Here is a 21,182-nt window from a genome sequence, read left to right on the forward strand (position 1 = left end):
TGAGCGGGCTCGGAAGCACCTGCGCGTGCCAGGCGCATGGCTGGCAAGGCAAAGACTTCTGTACAGGAGGCTCTCGCAGTAGATACCTTGAAGGAGCCACGTGCTTGCCTCCAGGCTCGAGGGCCGCGGCTCGCTCCTTCCTGTGGTGTTCCCGTCTGTGCCACGGCCTCGGCTCAGGCTGGGAGCTCAATGGCAAGAGACCTCACTCTGTCCCCTGCCCTCTCGGAGCTCCATCAAAGGGACGGCCACACAGCCCCGAGGGGGCACACGCTTCCGGACAGACGGGCACCACAGAGGAAGGGGGCAGGCCTGACGGGGAGAGGGCAGCTTCACGCGGCCTCGACGATACCCAGAGGACTTCGCGTGAAGCAGCGTTACAGACAGACCTGGGCCATGAGTCAGAGTTCACGGTCGTGGCCAGGTGGGGTCTGTGTACAGGAAAGGCAGTGCACAGACGGCCAAGACGGCCCGGTTGGCGGGGCCCGGGGGCAGGAGGGAGAGAGGCTGGTGTGGACTCTTCCGCAGCCCCGGGACAGGAGAAGGCGCTAGAGACCTCGGAAGGCGCTTAGGCCTCGGTGAGGCCACTTCCTGGGTGACTTTAGGCAACACCCCCGAGCCTCAGGGGCCCTAACACCCACGCCCGTGGGTGGTTAGGAAGAGTAAGGCCCCTGACAGTCGAGCTGCCGCAGGAGACAGATCTAAGGCCTCAAAGCAGAAAGCTCCCTTCAGACTCCTGGACCTTGAGGGGCCTCGGCTGGACCCGACGTGCCATCAGCAGGCAGCGTAGCCAGGAGCCGGACCACATGGCCGAGGAGGGGGCGGCGTGCCCAGAGCCGGGAGGCGGGTCCCCGCACGCTGGTGCCCCGCCCCGTGCCCCACTCCCCCCCGCAGAGGACGTGGGCCGGCGGGGGACTGGGTGGGCTGTGTGCGCACCTGAGTCCCCGTGTCCACGGATGCGAGCGCATGTCCGTGTCGCTGAGTGTGTCGGTGCCCGTGGGCGTGCGAGCCTGTGCCAGTGCGTGCGTTTGCGTGCCTGTGTTGTTTTTATTTTTTTCACAGAAGGGAGGTGAGTGAGAGGCCAGCTTCCTGACAGGGCAGTTATAAAACATTCATAAAACTTTTATTGGACTTGCCACCCTTCCAGATAAATATTTTTCGATTTTATGGTCTTGTTTTAGGGCCCTGAGCTTAATCATGGCTTTGTAGCGGCCTTTAAAAAAAATTAAATATTGTTTTGGCAAAAGGAGCCCCCTTCCCCCCACCCCTGCCAAAGGCGACCCGCTGCACTCTGAGCTCATAAATCCCTGCCACTCTCAACTCTTGCCCTTTCTCTCTCCGTGTCCTCACCGCCAAGCGAGGATGAACCTGAAAAAAAAAAGAGCACAGAGAGAGAGAAGAACAAATAACTCCTCCCGCCTCCCTCCTGCCGCCCCACAGCCCGTCCCCGGCCTCCCGCCGCAGGGGCATTGGGCCAGCTCAGAGCCTCCCCAAAAGGCCGCCGACCGAGGTGGGGGAGCACCGCCTGGTTCCTCCCGGAGCGGGGCGGCCACCCCAGCCCCCTCCCTGCCCCGTGGGGTCCCGAGGACAGCCCCCCAGGGCCCGGATGTTTGCAGCCGGCTCCTCGCCCTGGGCCTCGGCCCGGCCTCCCTGAGCCCCCGTCCCAAACAGCACCCCCCCACCCGGTGCCGTCGCTCTTTGCCGCGTTGCATTTCCTTCACAGAACTCTCTCCCCGCTTCGTCTGTGTACTGGCTGTAAGTCTGTCCCCGTTACACACATCGCTGTGTCCCCCACACCCAGGACAGGCCGGGTGCGCAGCAAGTACTCAGGACCTGAGCCAGGTGCTGGGTGCTGAGTGCTCGGCGGATGGTGGAGGCCAGCCTGACGGTGTTCGTGGTGTAGGGCCCGAGTGGCGGGCACTGTTTAGACCCCACTTTGCACTGGACGCTCCTCGGGGCTTCACGTTCTAACTCCCCGGGCCTGCGGCACCGCTGTCCCCGCCGCTGGGGTGAGGACGCCGAGGCACAGAGAGTCCGAGGTGTCTGTCGCATGAGGCCGCACCGCTGAACTGCGCCCACGCCCGGTGTGGGTCCTGGCAGCCGGGCCCCGGCCCGCGCACCCAATTCCTGGGCGAGAACGGGGAGGAGGCGCGTGCCCGTCGGGCCACCACAGCCTGGACTGCGCCCTGTCCCGCAGGCGCCGCACCTGGGCTGCAGGGGCGTGGGGGGCGGGGCCTCGGGCTCAGAGGCTTACCCTGCTCGACTGCCAATTTGGGTGCCTCCAGGGGACAGGCGGGTCGCAGAAATAAGGGGCCCCAGTCTCAGGTAAAGGAGGCAGTGCTCAGCCGTGACACAGACTAGCTTGTGGGCCCACAGGGCAGCCAGGCCCTCCCCACCCCGCACCCCTGCCGCAGGGTGGGAATGTGAGCATAGGCCCTCTGGCTTTTCAGGACAAACTAGAAATTCAGAATTGGGTGTCACGTGTCCTGCGTGTGAAGGTGAGTGAGTCATTCAGAGACGCCGTGGAGGCTGGCTTCCCTGTCGGCTGACACTTTCCTTTTTTCCCTCTGCTGAGAGGCTGGGCCCCAGGAAGGAGGCCCCGGCCCCTCGGTCAGAGGGCACAGAGAAAAGCAGTACCCCGGCCAGCTGGGGGAGAAGCCTTCTCGGCGGAGGTGGCACTGAGCTCAGCCTTGAAGGAGGGTGGGAGTGACGGCCTGGGGAAGGACCTTCGTGCTCAGGAGAGGGGGCACCCTTGCCGCCCAGAGCCCGGGACGTGGCATGGGATGCTTTGATGCCTGAGGAGGTCAGGGCTCCCGCCCCCCGAGGGAGGGTGGGTCCACGAAGAGTCTTTGGCAGGAGCCCAGGGAAGCCTCTAGAAAAATCTCCTGGGCCGCTTTGGGAGGCGTGTGGTCAGAGGGTCCAGGACAATGGCATGAGCCCGGATGGAGGGGCAGAGAAAGCTAACCCGCAGACCGGACCAGACTCGGTGATGAAGGAGCCGTGGAGGCGAGGGGTGCCCAGCACCTCACCCGGCCCGGTGACCTTGCTTACTCACCCGGGCCTCCCAGCAGCGCCATCGCCGCTCGGCCTCAGCTCCAGTGCACGCGCACGCGCACAGCTGCTGGCCGGGGGGGCGGGGGGGGGCGCAGCTGGAGGCCCCCGTGAACGCGACGGGCCCTGGCGAGGGGATGTGTCCAAGGTTACGGTCTTGAGGGGCCGCCGTTTCCCCAGCGCCTGCTGGACTAAGGGCACCAGGGGCTGCCCTACCCAGCCCCCCCACAGTCTGGTGGGCGAGGCCGTGTTGCCCCCGTGGAAGTGGTGAGGGCACACGGCAGCGGCCACGCGAGGCTGGGCCCCTGGCCGCCCGCGTGGAATGTGGACCACTCTCCCTACCGTTGTGACCTCTCCAAAGACCCCACCGCTCAGAGACCTGAGAAGGGGCCCAGGTGGCACAGTCTCCAGCACATCTGCCCAGCCCCCCCCTCCTCCCGCATCCCCCCCCGGGGCGCAGTGCCCGGCCTGGATTCCTTGGGGCTCTCCCGACAGTGTCAGGCGTCCCCGCCCGAGGGCTGCTCACACCTGAGACACGACCTAGTTCTCTGTCAGGTGGCCTGGGACTCGGGGACGCCCCCAGGAGCAGGCAGGCGGCCCTGCCGAGTCCCGAGTCTGCGGCAGGGGACTCGGGGGCAGCCCGTGCTCGCCCCGGGAATGTGGGCCCACAGCGTTATTTGTTTGTTTGTTTGTTTGTTTCTAAAGCTTACGTATATATTTTGATAGAGCAAGAGTGTGTGTGTGAGCAGAGACAGAGAGAGAGAGAGAGAGAGAACCCCAAGCAGGCTCCACACTCAGTGCAGAGTTTGACATGGGGCTCGACCCCGTGACCCTGGGATCATGACCTGAGCCCAAATCGAGAGCCGACACTCAACCAACGGAGCCTCAGGTGGCCCTGCCACACATCAGCCCCCCCCCCCAAGTGTCGACCGTGTCCCATGCACGCACTGGCTGTTTCACACCCACTGCCTTGTTGACTTCTGAGCCCCTTCCTACCAAAGTATGGGCTTTGACCATTGTCCTCGAGTCATGAGGCCGCCCAGCCCCAGCCGCCCGTCCAGGGCTTGCGGGACTCATCTGCACAGCACAGAGGACTCCCTGGAAGAGGTGGTCTTGGCTGGCCTTGTGCAGCCGCGGGCTTGGGAGAGGCCCTGGGCATCTGGACCTGCAGAAAGTCAGGTGTGCGGGCCGAGCAGCTGGGAGGCAGGTGGAAATGAGGTGGATCTGGGAGGCAGGAGACTGGGGGTCAACCCAGTGTGCGAGGGCAGCGGCCCACCTGACTATCCCCCAGGACCTGGGTGCCCCTAGAACCCCGCAAGGGTGCTGTGGGCGGGCACTCCCCCCTCTCCCCTCCCTGTTACACTCAGCACCGCAATCACTGGTGCAGGGGTCCCTTGGGGACAATGCGCAAAGCCCTGGCCTTTCGTCAAGGACAGAACCTGACTCTGTCCCTCCCACCCCTGGGACCTCTGGAGCCCCTCGCAGAGCCTCAGCGGGCCAGCACCCCCAGCCTCTCCCCTGCACCCCCAGCCTCTCCCCTGCACCCGCCGGTCTGGCCCACTGGGCAGAGGGTCAGCATCTCGTGTGGCTCCTGCCTGGCCCGCTTTCCACCCCCTGCTGCCAGTGCTTGGGCCCGGGCCCCCCCGGGGCTCAGCCACAGTCCACCCTACGTGGGGGAAGGGGTCGGTGTACTCCCTGCAGGTGGGGGTCGGCTCTCAGGGGCCTCTGGTGGGGACAGCGGGGGATCAGCGTCCCCGAGCAGTTGTCCCCTTCCCTGCATGGCTCTCGTCTCTGACTTGCGACAGTGCATTTAGTCACTCGGTCGTCCGTGCATTCAGGCGTCGGCCCAGTGGCTTCCCGCGGCTCGCGGCCTCCGGGCCCGACTCCTCACGCTCCCCGCCCCCCACACCAGCCTTAAGTCCCTTCCTTCCAAGCTCCAGCCTCTTCCTTCCCACGCTTCCTCGTGTCCCTCCTTCAGGTCGTGGCTTAAAATCCCCCCTGGAGGGCCCTCCGTGGTCTCCCTGAGGCGGTCAGTACCCTGCAGCCCTCGCACGCGCGGTGCGCGCCCGGTCCCTCCCGGCCCGCCAGGGCCACGCCGTTGCCCGATGGTGAGAACTCGGCTTCTCAAGCCCACGCCGGCCAGCACGCCGGTCCACCGCTTACCTAGCTGTGGGTTCTCGGGCAGACGACTTCACCTCTCTGGGCCTCCCGTTGCCTCCTTTCCGAGTCGGGCTGCTACCCCGCAGGGCTGCCGTGGCTAAACGTGGACAAGACAAGCACGTTCAGACAAGAACGGAACAAGCCACGGCACCTGCCAGCTTCTGATGTCGTGCTCTGTTCGCCAGTGATTGCGGGCACGACCCCTGCACAGCGGGCCGAGTCAGCGCGCTCTGGTAGATGCCGAGCCGATGCGTGTGCCCGACCCTGCTCAGGCCTGGGGCTGGGTGCGGAGCGCCCCACAGTCCCAGCTCTCAGGACCCCCAGCGGGGGGCACAGCTCTGCAGACAAGCGGGCACGTGCAGACTGAGAAGGGCCGTGGGCCTCCCCAGCGGGCGTCTGGAGGAGCAGCCCTCACAGCTCAGCGGGAAAGGCCAGCTGGGTGGTGCAGGGCACCCTGGGCGGGCCCAGCAGTGTGGCTCGAGCCAGGGGTAGGCATCGCCGGAACGCCGGGGGCTTCCAGGTCGGGCCCGGGGGCGCCCAGGGGCTCGGAGCTCACCCAGTGGTGAGAGGGGCCGGCAGGGACCCCCACCACAGGCTCACTGCTTTCCAGCGAGGGACCAGCCTGCCCCCCACCGCGCCCAGTACCGTCTCACGGCCTGGGCTTCCCGTTGGCCGTGTGGCTCCCCTGGCGCGGCTGGTGCGTGTCCAGCAGAGGGGCCAGCCCTGCCCGCCAGGTGCTCTTTGAAACCCAGTCTGGAAAGCAAAGTGGGAGGCAGCAGGGGGTACCCACTCTGCTTTTCTGATTTAAGGCAGAGGGTCCCCGAGGCCGATGGCCTCCAGCCCACCAGATGCCCCCCTTTCCCGTGTGCCGAGGTCAGAGCCCCAGGAGCCTGGGGGCCCATCCCGCACAGCCGGCCCCGACCCAGGGCAGGCGGAACCAGAGGGGACCGTCAGCTTGAGCTGTCACTTAGAGAACAAGTCAGCTGGGGGGGGGCAGGAGCTGAGGGCTGAGGCCACCGGCTGTGTCCACAGACCGAGCAGCCTGGAGAGAGGGGCCACGGGGAGGAGCGGCAGGCTGGGGACCTTTGTCACCCGTCTGCAGAGGGGCACGGGCTCAGCACCCTGAGGGGCATGAGGGCATCGAATCCCCCGCCGTCTCCCCACCCGCCGCTACCTGGCACCTTCCCACCCGTTGGGGACACAGGCTCTGCTCAGCCCGAGTTGCTAGATGACGCGCCGGCCCAGGGGGCTCACGCGGCCGCCCCGAGGCCGTGGTGGTCGGCGGGAGAGCCCACCCCGGGCACCAGGGGACCAGCCCCAGGCTGCTACACGCGCTCCAGTTACGGGAAGAGCGGAAGGGCTTTTGGTTTTCATTCGACACAGCGATTTCACGGACCCACCCGGACAGGGAGCGGGCCTTGTGCCCCTCGGGAGAGCGGACGTTGCACCGGGCCCAGGAGCCCCGTCTCCCGCTGACCTTCTGACACGGCCTGAGCCTGGCCTCGGGCCTGGTGCTTGTCCGGGCCAAGTCCCTCCTCAGAACCTGGAGCCCGGCTGGTCTGACCTGGGGTGGCCGTGAGCCGGCAGAGCTCGGAGCGCCTGAAGTCACGGCCGCCGACCTGGGCGCGAGGACAGCCGCCAGCGTTCGGGGAGGGCTCGCCGCACGCGGGGCAGGCTCGGGGACGGTACTTCACACGTAGCGTCTCCTGGCTGTGACGGGGCCGCCAGCCTCCTGAGTCCGGAGTCCCATGAGCCTCTGGCCAGACACTGCTCGGAGCCGCCACCGTCCGGGAAGCAGGTCACCCCCAGTATCTGCACTTTAACTAGAAGGCACCGGTGGGTCCGTCGGCTCAGCGTGCAGCCCTTGGTTTCAGCTCAGCTTACGCATGGTCTCACGGTTCGTGAGTTTGAGCCCCTCGTCGGGCTCTGAGTTGGCAGAGCGGAACCTGCTTGGGACCCTCTCTCTCTCTGCCCCTCCCCTGCTCTGTCTCTCTCCCTCAAAATAAATAAACTTTAAAAAAAAATAATACATAGAAGGCACTGGGCCTCAATTTTCTTTGTATCCCCAGAGTTACCCATGTCTTGTGAGAGTCGCTGCCTCGTGGAGTGGGGCCTCTCCTCCCCCTCAGAGAGCTGGGGTGTGATTGGCAATGCAGCGTCACGATTAAGACAAATGCACGGGGCTTGCCCAGTGCAGGGGCCCGAACTCCCGCCCAGTGAGAGCTGGGCACGGCATTCCAGGCTCCAGTGCGCCTCGCGGTGCTGTCGTGTGGAGGTCACTGGCCCTCCTCCATTCTTCCGCCTGCGTCCCCTTGTTCTGCGGAGGAGGGGTGATAGGAGAGGCGGGGGGCGGGGGCCAGGGAGGGCCAGGGAGAGGTGGTCTAGGATGGAGCGCGGCGAAGCCCACGGCCCAGGTGCGAGTGCGCGTGGGAAACCGTCAGGCTGGGGCCCGAGGCAAGGGGCCCACAGCCTCCGTGGGAGCCTGTGCCGTTCTGATTGGACCCCTGCGGGGGGGTGGGGGGGAGGTGTGTAGCCATGGATTATCGGGGGCAGGACAGTGGCAGCGTTGGCGCGGGGGGTGCAGAGAATTCCTGGCACTGACCATGCAGAGGGGCCGCTCCCACCTTTGGCTCCTATCTCTGCCTTTGGGGATGTTAGACGGGTTCGAACTTTGACCCCCGGAGATGCAAGAGCAGCGTGTGAACTTCTGGTCAAGTTCAGAGGCCTGAGCAGCGCGCTTGTTCATCTGCCTGCGGGGCCCCAGAGAGGCAGCCGGGAGCCCTCGGTGCCTCCTCGCGCCCCGTCAGCACCGGCGCCTGCCGCAGTCACCTGGCCGAGCGGCCTCCCCCCGCCAGGGCGTGAGCTCCGCCAGGCCCAGGGCCCAGCGCGGTGCCTGACACCAAGCAGGCGTCGGGAAACGTGACTGAGTAAGAGCGAACGGACCCCATGCCCCGGGCCGGCTCCTGAGCTTCTTTTGGTCTCGGAAGACAGTGTCTTCCGGCGTTCTCCTTGCTTCCAGAAATCCAGAAGTGAGACTGTCTCCACCCCCAGCGGCCGAGACCTCGGGGCAGCAGCTTCCTCCATCTTCCCAAGAGATGGAAGAGCCCCCGCCCGCCCGGGTTGGCACGGCCTCCGAAATGCCCCCCAGAAGTGCGCCCGAGCTGGAGATGTGAGGCCCTGCGTAGGGCCCCTACCCTGCAACGAGGCCCAGCGGGGGGCCCCGCCCCCCACGGCTGTCTGCTCCATGCAGGGCCCCAGGGGTGGGGAGGCCCCCGCCCCCCTCGGGGTTCCTGGGCCGTTCTGTCCAGTCTTCACGCCCCAGCCGCACCGGGGACTGCACCCGTGCCCTCCTGGCCGGTTGCCCACGGTGGCACAGGACGCTCTGGGTACCTGGCCAGGCTTGCTCCCTGCGGGGCTCTGAGTGCCCTCGGCCGGTGGGGGGCGCTGTGATCCAAGCAGGGGGGCGTAGGTCCAGCCCCTCGCCCCGGGCTCTGCCACTGCCAGCTGCCCCCTGGCCCCCTGGCTTTCTCTTGGCCTGTGAGGGTCGTCAGAGGACAGGGCCTCCCCCTGAGCCAGCCTCGGGCCGCCTGGGCCGCTGCCGTCACACCCATGCCGGACCGTGCGTGCGGTAGGCACGCGCCCGAGGACACAGAGCAGCGGGCAGCTCACTCCTCGGCACAAAGAGCACAGGCACCTGCTGTTTAAGGCTTCCACGCGCTTTGCTTGGTAAAACACAGAGAAGAAGGCGTTGTTCCCAGGGCCGGGGACGGCAGGGTGCACCCGCGGGGGCCCCCCCACGCCAGGCTCCGCGCCCCCCGCCCCCCACGCCAGGCGCTCTCCAGAGCGCTGAGGCACAGCCGCCCACGGCCTCTCCGAGGGGCTGGTCTCCACTCTGACAAAGCAGGGAACTGGCTGGCCCATTTCACAGACACGGAAACTGAGATGTATGGGGCCGTCCCCCAGGTACCCCGCAGAGCCCGAGCTCCTGACCCGGTGACGCTCCGGTGGCAGCTGTGGTGCGAGGCTGGCTTGTGTGGGGCTGGGAAATGGGCCACGGTGGCCGCTCGGCTGTGCTTTGATACGCATGCTGCTCTTCCAAGACCGGACCCCCCGTGTGTTCACACTGGCACAGACACACCCACGGATCCCGGCTCAGATCCAGTAGCGCGGTCCCCAGCCCCGGGCCTCACGCACACTCCTGGATGGAGGAACTCCAGGTCAAAGCCTGCGTACTGCTCCAGATTCAGGGGCGGCCTCCCCACACGTAGAGTAACCCCCAGCAGGCCACGATGAAGGACCTGAGCCCCGTGGCCACACCGTGCTAAACCCTGCCCGGGGCAGAGCCACAGAGGGCGTTTTGGGAGAAGAAGACCACGTTCTAGTGGACGAGGGCCCCCATCAGCCTGTCAGCAGCTGCAGGGCCAGCACCGAGCGGGAGGAGGGTACCTCACCCCCACCGTGCCTGCGGGGCCCCGGCGCCGGTAGCCACAGCCAGGGATCCCACAGGGACGGGGGATGGGCAGTGATCCACCTGCAGGTGCCTGTTCTGTGCCAGGCCCTGTGCGGGGCACCGGGCACCCACGCGGCCGTGCGGGCATGGGAGAGGGGTGGCGGGTGCCCCTCACACGCGGCAGACAGCTGTCAGATGGACGCCGTGCGCACCGGCGATGGCACGGCCGGCCTCAGGGAGCGTGGCGGGCGCGGGCATGCCGCGTGGGTGCGTCCGCCCCCCACACGGACCGGCCTCCGCGGGCCTGGGAGCACCCGCCCGACCTGGGATCCCCTGTGAGGGGCTGTGTCTGTGCGGGGGGTGGGCCCCCTGAGCCCCGACTGCACTCTTCACGGGTCGGGGAGGGGCAAACCGCCCGAGCCTGCAGCTGTCAAATCGGGAGTGTGCGTGGGGCCCGATCTCCCCCCGCACCCTTCCCTTCAGCCGGGGAGGACGGCAGCCCGCCCGCCCGCCGCCCCTCCACTCTGCACACGGGGCTGATACGGTAATCAGGGCGCCGCATATGGACCCGGAAGATGGCTGTTCCTGGGGCCTTTGTTCGCCTTCATTATCCTGGATGAGGTAGGTTTTTTTTTCCCCAAGTCATAAAAATGACATTTTTAATATGTGGAATTTTTTTTTAAAGAAAAGCAATATGAAGAAGACTTTTATTGTCAATAAGCTCTACCTTTTAAACCAGTTATCTTAGTCTCTGCTCTAGGTATTTTAATGGAAGATTAACCGCTGTTAAAGAGTGTACACATTTAGGGAGTGAGTGTTGCGAGTATTAAAATTCAGTCCCTCGGCGGGGGGACAGTCTCTGTGGGGCCCAGGGAGCCAGCGCCTCCCCCTTGGCCGGCCTCCAGGCGCCGTCCCCGCAGGAGGCCACCTGCTCGGAGGTGGATCCTGGCCTCTGCGTGGAGGGCGCGTTGGGGAGACCGGCGTTTGGTCCCCTGGAGGCGGCTACGCCCGCAGGCCCTACTGCCGTCAGCCGTCATCCCTCATCCCGACTGAGACCCCCAAAGCTCGCAGCCGGGCAGCGAGGCCCCCACTTCACACGGCCTGGCGTCCAGCCCTGGGCCCCGCACTCAGCTCCGTCTCTGGCCACCATCCCGCCGGCCCCGCCTGCGCAGCTCGCACTGCAGCTGATCTCCGGGAAAGCGCCTTGGCCTGGTCACTGCCCCCCCCGCCCCGGGAGGGAGTCTCTCGGTCCAGAGACCTGTGTGCGCACCTGCGCGTCCGTGTGCGCGTGGCTCCCGCCAGTGGCATTCTGCGGTGCCGTCTGGAAGAAGGGGAACGGCCATGGCCTGCAGTACCTGGAAGAGAACGTGGGACCAGGCAGTACTGCGAGGGATGGCCGCTCGTTGGCCACTAACCGTGTGACCTTGGGTGAATCATTCCCTACCCCTGGGCCAAAGTTTCTCTGAGTGACGGGGTGAATATTTCACCCTCCTTGAGCCGGTTGGGACATGGAAAAGTGCTTGTCCGACCCTTCCCTGGCCGCACGCTGAGCCCGGCTCTGGGATCTAGTCTCTGCCCTTAGAGAGTCACGGTCAGAAATGAGCTCCCGTGCACCATGGCGGGGGTCTTGGGGGGCAGGACCAGTGCCTGGGGGAGGCCCCACAGGCGCTAGGACGGGGCGCAGCAGAGGTGCGTCTGGCCGGGGAGTCAGGCTGCAAGTTTGCGCTCAGCCTACCGCATCTTCGCTGTGTGACCTTGGGCACGTACTGGCTCTCTCTGTGCCTCTGTTTCCTTGTGTATGAACAGAGCCCACCCCCAGGGAGCGGCTGCACCGGGGTGGCCGCTGGTGGTCTTTTCCACATGACCGAGAACTGGCTCGCGCCCATCTCGGGCAGCCTGGGCCAGGCCCGCCTCACACCTGATGGGCTGTCTACTTCAGAGCCCTCTCTGCCATTTCGGCCACTCTCAGAGTCGGCCTCGGCAAGTCCAGCCGTCCGCCCCACCCCCACGCTGGAACCCGGACCCCAGGGGCACGTGGGGAAGTCTCTGGAGACGCCTGGCCCCGCCCCCGTTGGTGCCCTGGCCAGGAGGTACCTGCCGTTCAAGGCGCGCCGCCGCCGTTGCCTCCTGCCATCCCCTCCCCACCCTATGCCCCCCCCCCCCATTGCGTTGCCCTTCGTTCCCAGCGAGAGGCCGTGGGCCCCGGGGCGGCCAGGCGGGTGGCCCGACGCCGGGCCTGCAGCAGGACGACAGCCGTGTGAAGCCACAGGCTCGGACGTAAAGTGCTGCTCCCCATTCACATCGGTGTCACTTTGGGCCGTCACCTCCCCTTTCTGCAGAGTGACTGACAGGGGGTCTGGAGGCTTGAACGAGATGCTGTCTGAACCCAGCTGGCTGGCTGCGTTGTTGACCAGGAGGCTAGCTAAGGTCCCTGGGATGGGGGGGGCCGGGGGCGGGGGGGGGGGGGCCGAGTGACTGCCTCGCACCGTCCCAGCCTGCCTCAGCCCTGCTCCTCCCTCGCCGCAGGACACAGGCGGCATCTGCGAGCCACCCAGAGACCTCAGCCTCAAGGGCCAGCCGGAAGGAGCCCCTGGGAGCACCGCCATCTAGGCTGCCCTTCCAGAAACTGCCATTCCGAGGCAGCTCAGCTCCATCCCCGGATCGCAGCCACTGGCACCCCCCTCCAGGCACACCTGTGCTCCCGGAGCACCTGGCCCCTCCTTCCGAACCGTCAGGTCCCAACCCGCGTGCTTGTACCACCGGTGCCCCCGGGGAGTGTAAGCCGAGGGCTGGGCCTGGGCGCTGGGAGCGGGCCCCTGATCTGGGCCCGCGAGGCCGGTGCCCTCCCGCAAGCTCTCGCGGCCCAGCTGCCCGCCGGCCAGCCTCCTGCTCCCCAGGCCCCCCGTGACTTGGCAGCCGGGCCGTGGGAGGGTGACCACTGGGTGAGCCCTGACCCCTGGGGAGGGTCATCCTTGGGAGAGAGCCGGCTCCGGGCCTGCCTGCGGCACACGAGGCAGAGCGTGGGCGGCCCCCTTCCTGGAGCCCCTGCTGCGGCTGCACTTCGTGTCCCGAGGGGGGACAGCGTCTAGACGGGGTCCAGGAAGCCTTGGTCCCCTCAGAGGACAGGGGCCTGGACGGTGTCAGGGAAGGCCGAGCCGCGACGCTCAGCCTTCTGCTGAAAAACCGCAGGAGCGAGGTCTGCCCGGTAGGCGAGTGCTGCGAGTCAGCCCGAGGTGAGGGAGCACCAGCACAGCACCAGGGCGGGGTGGGCGGGAGCCCCGTGCAGGGGTGAGTTGTGAGGTCTGCGGCTGGGTTGGGGGCTGTGTAGGGGTGAGTGGTGAAGGTGAGGGGCCACCCCGAGGAATCTGGACACCTGCCTGAGGAATGGCTGGGGGTTTTGAGCCGGGAGGGATGGTCAGGGGTTTGTTCCGGAAAGATCTCTTCAGCGGCAGACCCAAGGGCAGATCAGAAATGCCAGAGGCCGGGGCCTGGAGGGGTGCTGAGGGAAGGGGCCCTCACGGGGCACAAGGCCAGCCAACCAGGGATGCCAGGCGGCCCCCCTCCCCCGCTCGGGGCTGCGCAGAGTCCAGCAAAGGTCTGAACCTTCATGAACCTCTGGGCTGCCCACCAGGAATGGCCTGGAGGGGATGTGAAGCCCCTGGTTGCTGGGACCCTGACCCTCAGTGGCCCCCCACCCCGGCCACTTCAGGGGGACCCGACCCTGCCCCAGGCGAGCACGGGGCCGCCCCCGAGAGGGACAGGTGGGAGCCGACACTGGATGGTGCTGGGGAGTCCAGAACGCCCCAGCCTCACATCAGCTGGCCCCTCACTGTCCCCCGGGTGACGGGAAACTGCCCTCCTGGGCTGCCCCTCTGATAATCGAGCCTCTGATTCTTGAGACCAAGTCGTTCCCTTTTTCCAAAGGGTTTTGTTTTTGCCTGAAAACAAAATCCTTCCTTGCACACAATGCACGGGCTTTCCCTCCCCACGAACCCCCCAATCTCCAAAGGCTCGACTGCATTATAATTTCAATTTGCACGGTGTGGGAAAGATTTGCGCGAAGGGTCCTTTTTTGTTTTTGAAGAATTCATCATTGCTGTTAAGAAGCTTAATATAAATTAAAGGAGGAATTAGGCAACATTAAGACATCAAAATGGGGGTGCGGGCGCCCGTTGCCTCGCCTCCGCCCAATCAAAGGGGCCGCGTGGAGCCCGTCGAGTGCGCGCTCGAGAGCCTGCGAAAGCGCGCGATTCCAATAAAGGGCCCGTTCTGTCGCCGCCTTCCCCTAATTCCCTTTGTTGCAGGACAGCGGAGTACACGTCTGATAAAAACTTAATCACCTTATCTTTTTAAAGCAAATTGCATCTTTGTTTACCTGCGGGGTGGGGGGGGTCCGTAGCAGGCAGGGAAAGAGGGAAAGGAGAGGAAACCAGGCGGCTTCCCTCCCCGCCCCCCCCCCCCCCCACTCCCAGGGATAAACGCCGAAAACCGGGCTGACAAAGAGACGCTCACGCATGAGGTCAGGGGCCCCGGCAAGGAGCCGGCTGGGGCCCGCGAGGGCCATCCCCCGCCCCCGCTGGCCATTCCCTCCTCTCTCCCCCCGCAGGCCTCCCCATTGGCTCCCTGACCCGCCAGGCCCCCAGCACCAGCTCTGGGCCTTGCGCCAGAAACCGGCCTGCCCCCCGCGGGCGCCGTCGGGGCTCAGCTCACACAGGGCCCACGCCGCCCTGCGCCGAGTCCGCCTGCCGTTTCTGGCCCCCAGCCCCGCCCCGCAGCCCACTCCAGGCCAGGCTGACCTCCGGCACCAGCCGCCACGTTAGCCACGTCGGAAGTGTCCTCGGGCGCTGTGCCGCCCTGCCTCCCGCGACCACCGGTGACCTGTGCAGGGCACCTTCATTAACAGGGCAGGCTTTCTACAGGTGGGGTTGGCCGTGGGGCCCACGGGGTAACGGGGCAGCCAGGCCGTCGGGCGGCCCCCTCGCTGACGGAGGTCCCGTCCTTAGGGCCGCTCACAGGCGAGCCTCCAGTCTACACTCGGCACCTGGCTGGACTCACGGCCATCCGCCTCGGCCCCCCCATAGGTCAGTCCAGCCTGGCTTGCCGGGAGTGTCCCTCTGAGCTCCCCAGCCCACCCGTCGTCACCAGGACACTGACCCCAAAAAGCCCGCCCCCGCCCCCAGCTCCCTTGCTGCCCCGTCATTTCGGCTCTTCCCAAAGCTGCCTGTTCCAGGAGGGGAAGCCGGGGCGGCCGGAGTTGGCTTCAGCCCCACGGGGCCGCTGAGGGGGGCGCCGACCCCAGGCTGCTGGCGAGGGCTCCGTTCCCACTGGGGGGGGGTGCAGGCCGCCCACGAGCATGGAGCCCCCTCGTCCAGTCCGGCCCCCAACATGAAAGCGACGCCAGCAATTGGAGGCAATTTGCCGGCCTTTGATGGCCGTGTCCGGGCGGCGCCCGCGGCCAGGGCTTGGGAAGCAGTTGTGCTTCCCGCATTCTTCCCTGACTGCCCCCGGCCCCGGCCACGACCCGGCAGCCTCCGGCCCACTGCGCCTTTGTGTGCAGCTGGCACTCGGTGAGAAAGGCCAGCCCGGCCCTGGGAGAGTGTCCCCGGGGAGAGCCAGGGCCCTCAGCGTCACCCCAGGTCACGCCCACCGCCCCCACCGCATCCCGGCCGGCGAGACCGGGGCGGGGGCAGCCAGGCTCCCAGAAGCCCGAGGCCCGGGAGAAGGAGCACTGAGGTCCGGAGGCCCCGTGCGACAGCGGCCACGGAGCGGACTTCACACCTGGAGCGCATGAACTCGGTGCCCACGCTGCCGGGCACACAGAGCGGGGGCCAAGCCTGGCCTCCGGGCCAGGAGCCCTCAGACGGGCATTTCTGTGTCTGGAGGCACGGGCCCAATGGAAGCGCTTCTCTTACTTCCGCCGCCCTGCACACCTGGGCGAGTCTGCTCCTCCCCTTTGCCTTCATCTGGCGAACCCCCCCACCCTGTGCCCTGTGGCCAGTACCGGACGGGCAGCCCCCACCCCCAGCAGGCCACCAGGGACATGGACACAGAAAGCAAACATTGGGGCGCCCGAGTGGCTCCGTGGATTAGGTGTCCGGCTTGATTTCGGCTCTGGTCATGATCTCAGGCCTGTGTCAGGCTCCACACTGGGCGTGGGGCCTGCTTAAGCTTCTCTGTCTCTCTCTCTCTCTCTCTCTCTCTCTCTCAGCCTCCTGCCTCTGCCCCTCCCCCACTTAATGCACGTGAGCGTACACACACACACGCACACGCACGCAGGCATATGTGCTGGGGCATAAGCCGAATGGGGGGAGAGCACGCAGAGGGAGGCCCACGCCGGAGGACCCAGGCTCTCGCACACCCAGCAAGGCCATAGACTTTATCCCATTGCTGGACCCCGAGCCCAGAGCCCCTCATGTGCCTTAGAGCCCCCACCCCCGTGGGGACAGGCCCCGGGAGGAGGTCACTGGGGGTGGGGCAGCACAGTGGGGAGCAGGGGGTCGTGGGGAGCGACACCCCAAGCCTGTGCCTCCCAGTGACCATCCCTGATGCGGTGGCAGCAGCCTGGGAAGCCGCGGGCTCTCAGCGGCCACGAAGGAGCCCCAAGCGTGGCCTGGGTGCTCGGCCCGACCTTCCCCAGGGAGCCAGGCTGCTGCAGAGACGCCGTTGGCCCAGACACGGCAGTGAGCTTCCTGGCCCACGGCAGCCCCCAGAGCCGTACCCAGGACGTGAGACAAGACCCGGCCAGGGCGACAGCCACTCCCCTTCCTCCCTTCCCGCTGGCCCCCTGCGGCCGTGCCAGTGGCCCGTGGGAGTCGGCCTGCGAGCAGAGCGCCCAGGCTCACAGAAGCCTCGGGACGTGGAGACAAGTAGAAAGACGAAGCCACGACCTGTGACGGCCTGGTGGGTGGGTAGCCGCTGGTCTCACGTCCCCGCAGCCCAGAGTTAGAGCGGGATCCTCCAACAAACGCGTGTTCCCGGGGGTTTTCAGTCCACTCGTGCGTTTGCCTTTTGTACAACTAAACTCTTGCGGGGCGTCGCCCCATCTCCAGAACGTTCTGCCGCAGCAAATGCACGCGAACCCCGCCCTGACACTCCCTCCCACAGGCCCCGGCGCCCTCCTCCATGGCGCACTCAGAGCCTGGGGTGGGGCAGCCTCGTGAATCCAGACCTGGAGACCTGGGGTCACTGTCCCGGGCCCCACGAGCTGCGAGGGCCAAGTGCCCGCGTGCGTGCGTGGTGACAGGTGTGCGTAGGCTCTCAGGTTGTTCGCTGGGGCGGGATGCGCGGGAGCATCGGGGGCTGAGCGGCCGCGGCTCTCAGGGCCTCATCCAGTACCTGTCCGTTCCCCGCGTTCTTCAGCCCCCCCGGGGGCCAGGGAGGGCTCCGGGTGCCGGGCTTGCCCACGGCGGGGGCAGAGAACACGCCAAAATGAGGGACTCAGAGCAGAATGTCAGAAGGTGGGAGTAGCTGTTGGAAGACAACTGAGCTGGGGGGGGGGGGGCGGTCGGGAAGGCCTCACCAGGGGTGCCCCTCGCACAGCGATTAGAAGGCAGTGGGCCCGGGAGCCACGGAACTCCCGGGGCTGATCTTCCAGCAGAGGAAGCAGTGAATGCAAAGGCCCCGAGGTGGGAACACACCCGGTGCGTCGGGCTGAGGGGGGCAGCTCAGAGACACGTACGGGCCAGGTCGTGTTGGGGGGGACGCAGAGGTCAGAGGCCAGGAGCTCCAGACGTGCTGCCCACGTTGGGGGCCATCCCGGGAGGAGCGACACACTGCCACCCGACCCGCGGGGCCTCTCACGGATGCTCCGGGGGGTCCCTGAGACAGGACGGTGGCCCCACTCTGAGCCCCCAAAGTCTCTGGGACCCTCCCTGATTCAGGCGCCCAGAGAGCCTGGGTCACAGGGAGCACCACGCGGACGTGGCAAGCCGCGGTCGCCTGCAGCCGCACGTGCCCTCCACGCTGGAGCTCACGCCCCTTCCCGCCCCGGACTCGGCACTCGGAGGCCGGAACCTGCAGACCCTGCCCAGGGCTGCCTGTGGCCTGGTCCCCGTTTGGAGCTCTTCCTCAGAAAAGCCTACCCTGGGCGCATGCAACCGGGCCGTCGTCCCCTCCTGGTGACACAGCAGCCCTGTGTCCTTGGTGGCCTCGGTGGCTCTCTCTCTGGATTATCGTGCCGGCTTGTTTCCTCTCTGCCTCTTCTCAGACCAGTAAACTCCGCGGGGGGCGGGCCCCGCTCTGCGTGCTCCCTGCCGGAGCCTCCGGTCCCAGAGCCTTCTGGGAGTGTTTTCCCACAAAGGACCCAGGGGCGGGTTGGGAGAAGCCCGGCGGCTGGGTGGGCAGCAGCCCTGACCCCCGACGCCCGGACCCGCCCTCCACTTCCCTCCTTTTGCCGTTCGGCGAAGGGGAGGGAAGAGCCACTGCAAGACCAAGCAGCTCCCAGCAACGTGTCCCCCAAGTCCAAGTTCAGCTGCACCAGAGACCAGGTCCATGTTGGTGAGGCTTCCTGGGCATCGTGTCCAGGCCGTCCCCGCATGGAACAGAGGTGACTGAGCCTGCCCATGTCAGCAGAGCAGCCCCACGGCCCCGTGCCTGCCTGAGCCAGGTAGGTTTTCTGGCTCTGCCTGCCATGGGCAGCGCGAGGAATGCGCCGCGTGTAACGAGAGCCAGCGCGGGCGAGATGGACCGCCGATTGGGCCCCGCCTGTCTCCGCAGCCCGGCGCAGACGCCAGGGAGCCCCGCGCCCCGTCAGCCATCAGACCGCCTGGCACCACAGGGAGACAGGCCGCCCGTGCCGTTTGTCAGGGTCTGGTGCCAGCCGCCTTCTCTGTTTGCAGAAGGGAGGCCGGGGCTGCCATTCAGGGAGGCAGATACCTGGTGCTCGCGTGGGGGCCTGGCCCGGGGCCGACCCACGCCCAGCCCCGAGGCGCACAGCCTGTGATCACACGCCGTGCTCCCCGCCCCCCTGCGAGTCCCAGCCTTCCTGGCGGGCAGGGAGACCGCGTCCTTCTCGCTGGAGGCAGAGCCGTCCCTGACACGCTCTGCAGCGTCCCTTCCGCAGCCTCCTGGCCACCTTTCTGGACGCCCGGGGCTGCGGGGCCAGGACAGGGTGCTGTCGCGGCCGCTACTCCCCCGTGGAGCCATCTTCAGGGCTCTGCCTCAGGTGCACCCCCACCGAGCCAGGCAGGGGTCTGACCTGCATCTGCCGTCGGACAGGAGCCCAGAGTTCAAATCCACGGCACCTGGAGGAAGTCCTCGCCCTCCACAGGCTCCGCCTTCTCGTCTGTGAGAGGAAGGGCCTGCTGACATCTTCAGCCAACCCTCCCCCGCGTGCCTGGCTCGGGGGCAGAACAGGCCACCCCCGCGGCCGCCCAGAGCCCCGACTGGCCCCGGAGGGCGCGGAGGTCCCTCCCGGCACGAAGCTTGGCATCAGACTTGCCCTTTGCCTTCGTGCCCCAGGGAGACCGCTAGCCCCCAGCCAGCCCTGGGCCAAGGAGATGCCCTTCACGTGCCGGCAGACACGCGTCAGGGCGCACCGGGGCCTGCTGGGGGGGAGCCCTGCGCCCCGTGCCGACCCCCAACTTGCCGCCCCTCTAGACCCCGGCCTCTGGGCCCACTGGCCGCTGCGGCCCCTCTGTGCCTATTAGAAGTAGGCGCCCTCTCTGAGGGAGGCGGTGTCGCCCGGCGCCGCCCCACCTGCCTCTCCCAGCGGCCGCACATCAAGGATCACAGCCTGGCGTTCCGGGATGCTCAGGGCCTCTTCCATTAGCAGGGAGGGAAGGGTGTCCAGGCAGAGGGAACAGCATTTGCAGAGGCTCGATGGGGAGCCCAGGAACACCCGTGCGTGCCTCGGGGCTGCAGGAAAGCACAGAGCAGTGGGTGACGGGGCCGGAAGGGTGGGGGCTGGCCCTCGTCAGGGGGTCAGCGGGAACTGATCTCCACGCAGTCAGTCGTCCGGAGGGGCGAACATAAAGTGCGCTGTACGCACTGGAGGGAGTGGCCAGAGGGGGGTTGAAAGGAGCCGGTGAGATGGGGGGGGGCGCCCGCCCCTGCACGGGGTGGGGGGACAGAGTGTGCAAGAGCCCAGGGAGAAGGAGCCCGGACAGGAGCTCCGGGGTTAGGGGGCAGGGGGCAGCGCCCAGCTGCTCTCTCCTCTCGTCCCCTGGTCCTCTGGGGCTCCCACTGGCTGGCCCCAACCAGAGGCCCCAGTGCTTCCTGCAGAGGTCGGCCTCCCAGGCACACAGGGGAGCAGAGCGTGGATCTCGGGGGGCTGGGGAGGGACGGGGTGGGGGTGGCCTCGGAGGGTGTGGGGGGGCCTGGAGATGGGCTGGGCCGGGTGTGGGGCGTGTGCCGGTGCGGCCGGCAGGGGGCAGGCTGGGGAGCGGCAGGCTAACCGCGCTCTCTGTGCCTCGCAGGCGGCCTCAGCCCCGAGTCCAAGAGGATCCTGGCGCCCACCGGCAAGAAGCGGGGCCGGGCCGGCCGCGGGGAAGCCGCCAGGCAGGAGGAGGGGGCGGAGCAGCCGGAGCCCACGCAGCACGTGACCCTCAGCCTGTCCTTCAAGCGTTATGTTTTCGACGCCCACAAGCGCATGGTGCAGTCTCCCTGAGGGTGCCGCCCCCAGGGCCACCCCGCCCCAGGCTGGGCTGAGATGCCAGATGCCCAACCAGACGTGCCTCGACCTCCCTCAGTGGGTCCCTGTCCCCAGGACTCTGGAGGCACCGGCCCCCGGGCCTGGCACCGAGCCTGGGGGGGTGCCAGTGTCACCAGGGCTGGGGCCGAGGGGGGCGGCCCCCCCACCCCGGCACCCTCCCCCCTACTGCTGGTGGCCAGCAGCCACGTGAGAGCCGGCCCACGCCCTGACCCCAGGTGGCCTGGCACTTCCGGGCTGCAAATAAATGTCCTGTGGTGCCTGCCCTCTCTGCTCGTCTCTGTGCTTCCCTGGGAGCTGCCCCGACTCCTGTTCCTAAGGGCAGCGTCAAGGGAGTGGCCAGGGTCCTTCCCAGAGTGCGGCTGGGGGAGGAACCAGAACTCAGAGCCCCGGGGGCAGAGGGGGCCGCAGGGTGTCAGGTCCCTAGGCCTCTGCCCCTGAGTTTGGGGCCCGTAGTCCCCAGGGTGTGGAGGTGCAGGCCTGCGAGGAGCCCTGTGCAGAGCGCACCGCGGGCCGGGGACCGCGCACCCCCCCCAGCCTAGGCAGCCCCCTCCTCGGCTCCCCTGCCCCACCGGCCACCCAGCCCGAGCCGTGGATACCCGGGAAAGAGTGAGGTGGTGAAACCAACTTAACGAGGGGAAATCAACGCTTTGAAAGACGTCATGTGGCCTCCAGATGAGGGGGGGGGGGGCGCCGCCCTGTAACCTGGCGATGCGTGCATCATGCGGAGGGGAAGGGGACGGGCGCGCGGGCCGCGGGCCAGCAGCAGCGTCCTGGAAGGGCGGGTGTGGGGGTGGCTGGCCCGCAGGCCCTGAGCCCGCCCCTAGGCTACCTCCTGCCCCCCCGACCTTGACCACATAGCACTGTCTCCAAATG

The 21,182-nt window shown here is 67.3% G+C and overlaps 1 protein-coding gene across 1 annotated transcript in view; it reads left to right on the forward strand.

Moving 5' to 3' along the window:
• EEFSEC (eukaryotic elongation factor, selenocysteine-tRNA specific) overlaps positions 1–20,575 on the forward strand; it is a 215,008-nt gene extending 194,433 nt beyond the window's left edge. Inside the window, exon 7 of the mRNA XM_039248618.1 lies at positions 20,074–20,575. Within this exon, the coding sequence (XP_039104549.1) occupies positions 20,074–20,264 (191 nt within the window). The 3' untranslated portion in view covers positions 20,265–20,575. The remainder of the gene's footprint in view (positions 1–20,073) is intronic.
• The last annotated feature ends 607 nt before the right edge of the window (positions 20,576–21,182 follow it).

This window comes from Hyaena hyaena, unplaced genomic scaffold, assembly GCF_003009895.1.
Source record: "Hyaena hyaena isolate Hyena2069 unplaced genomic scaffold, ASM300989v1 scaffold_316, whole genome shotgun sequence".
Taxonomy (NCBI): domain Eukaryota; kingdom Metazoa; phylum Chordata; class Mammalia; order Carnivora; family Hyaenidae; genus Hyaena; species Hyaena hyaena.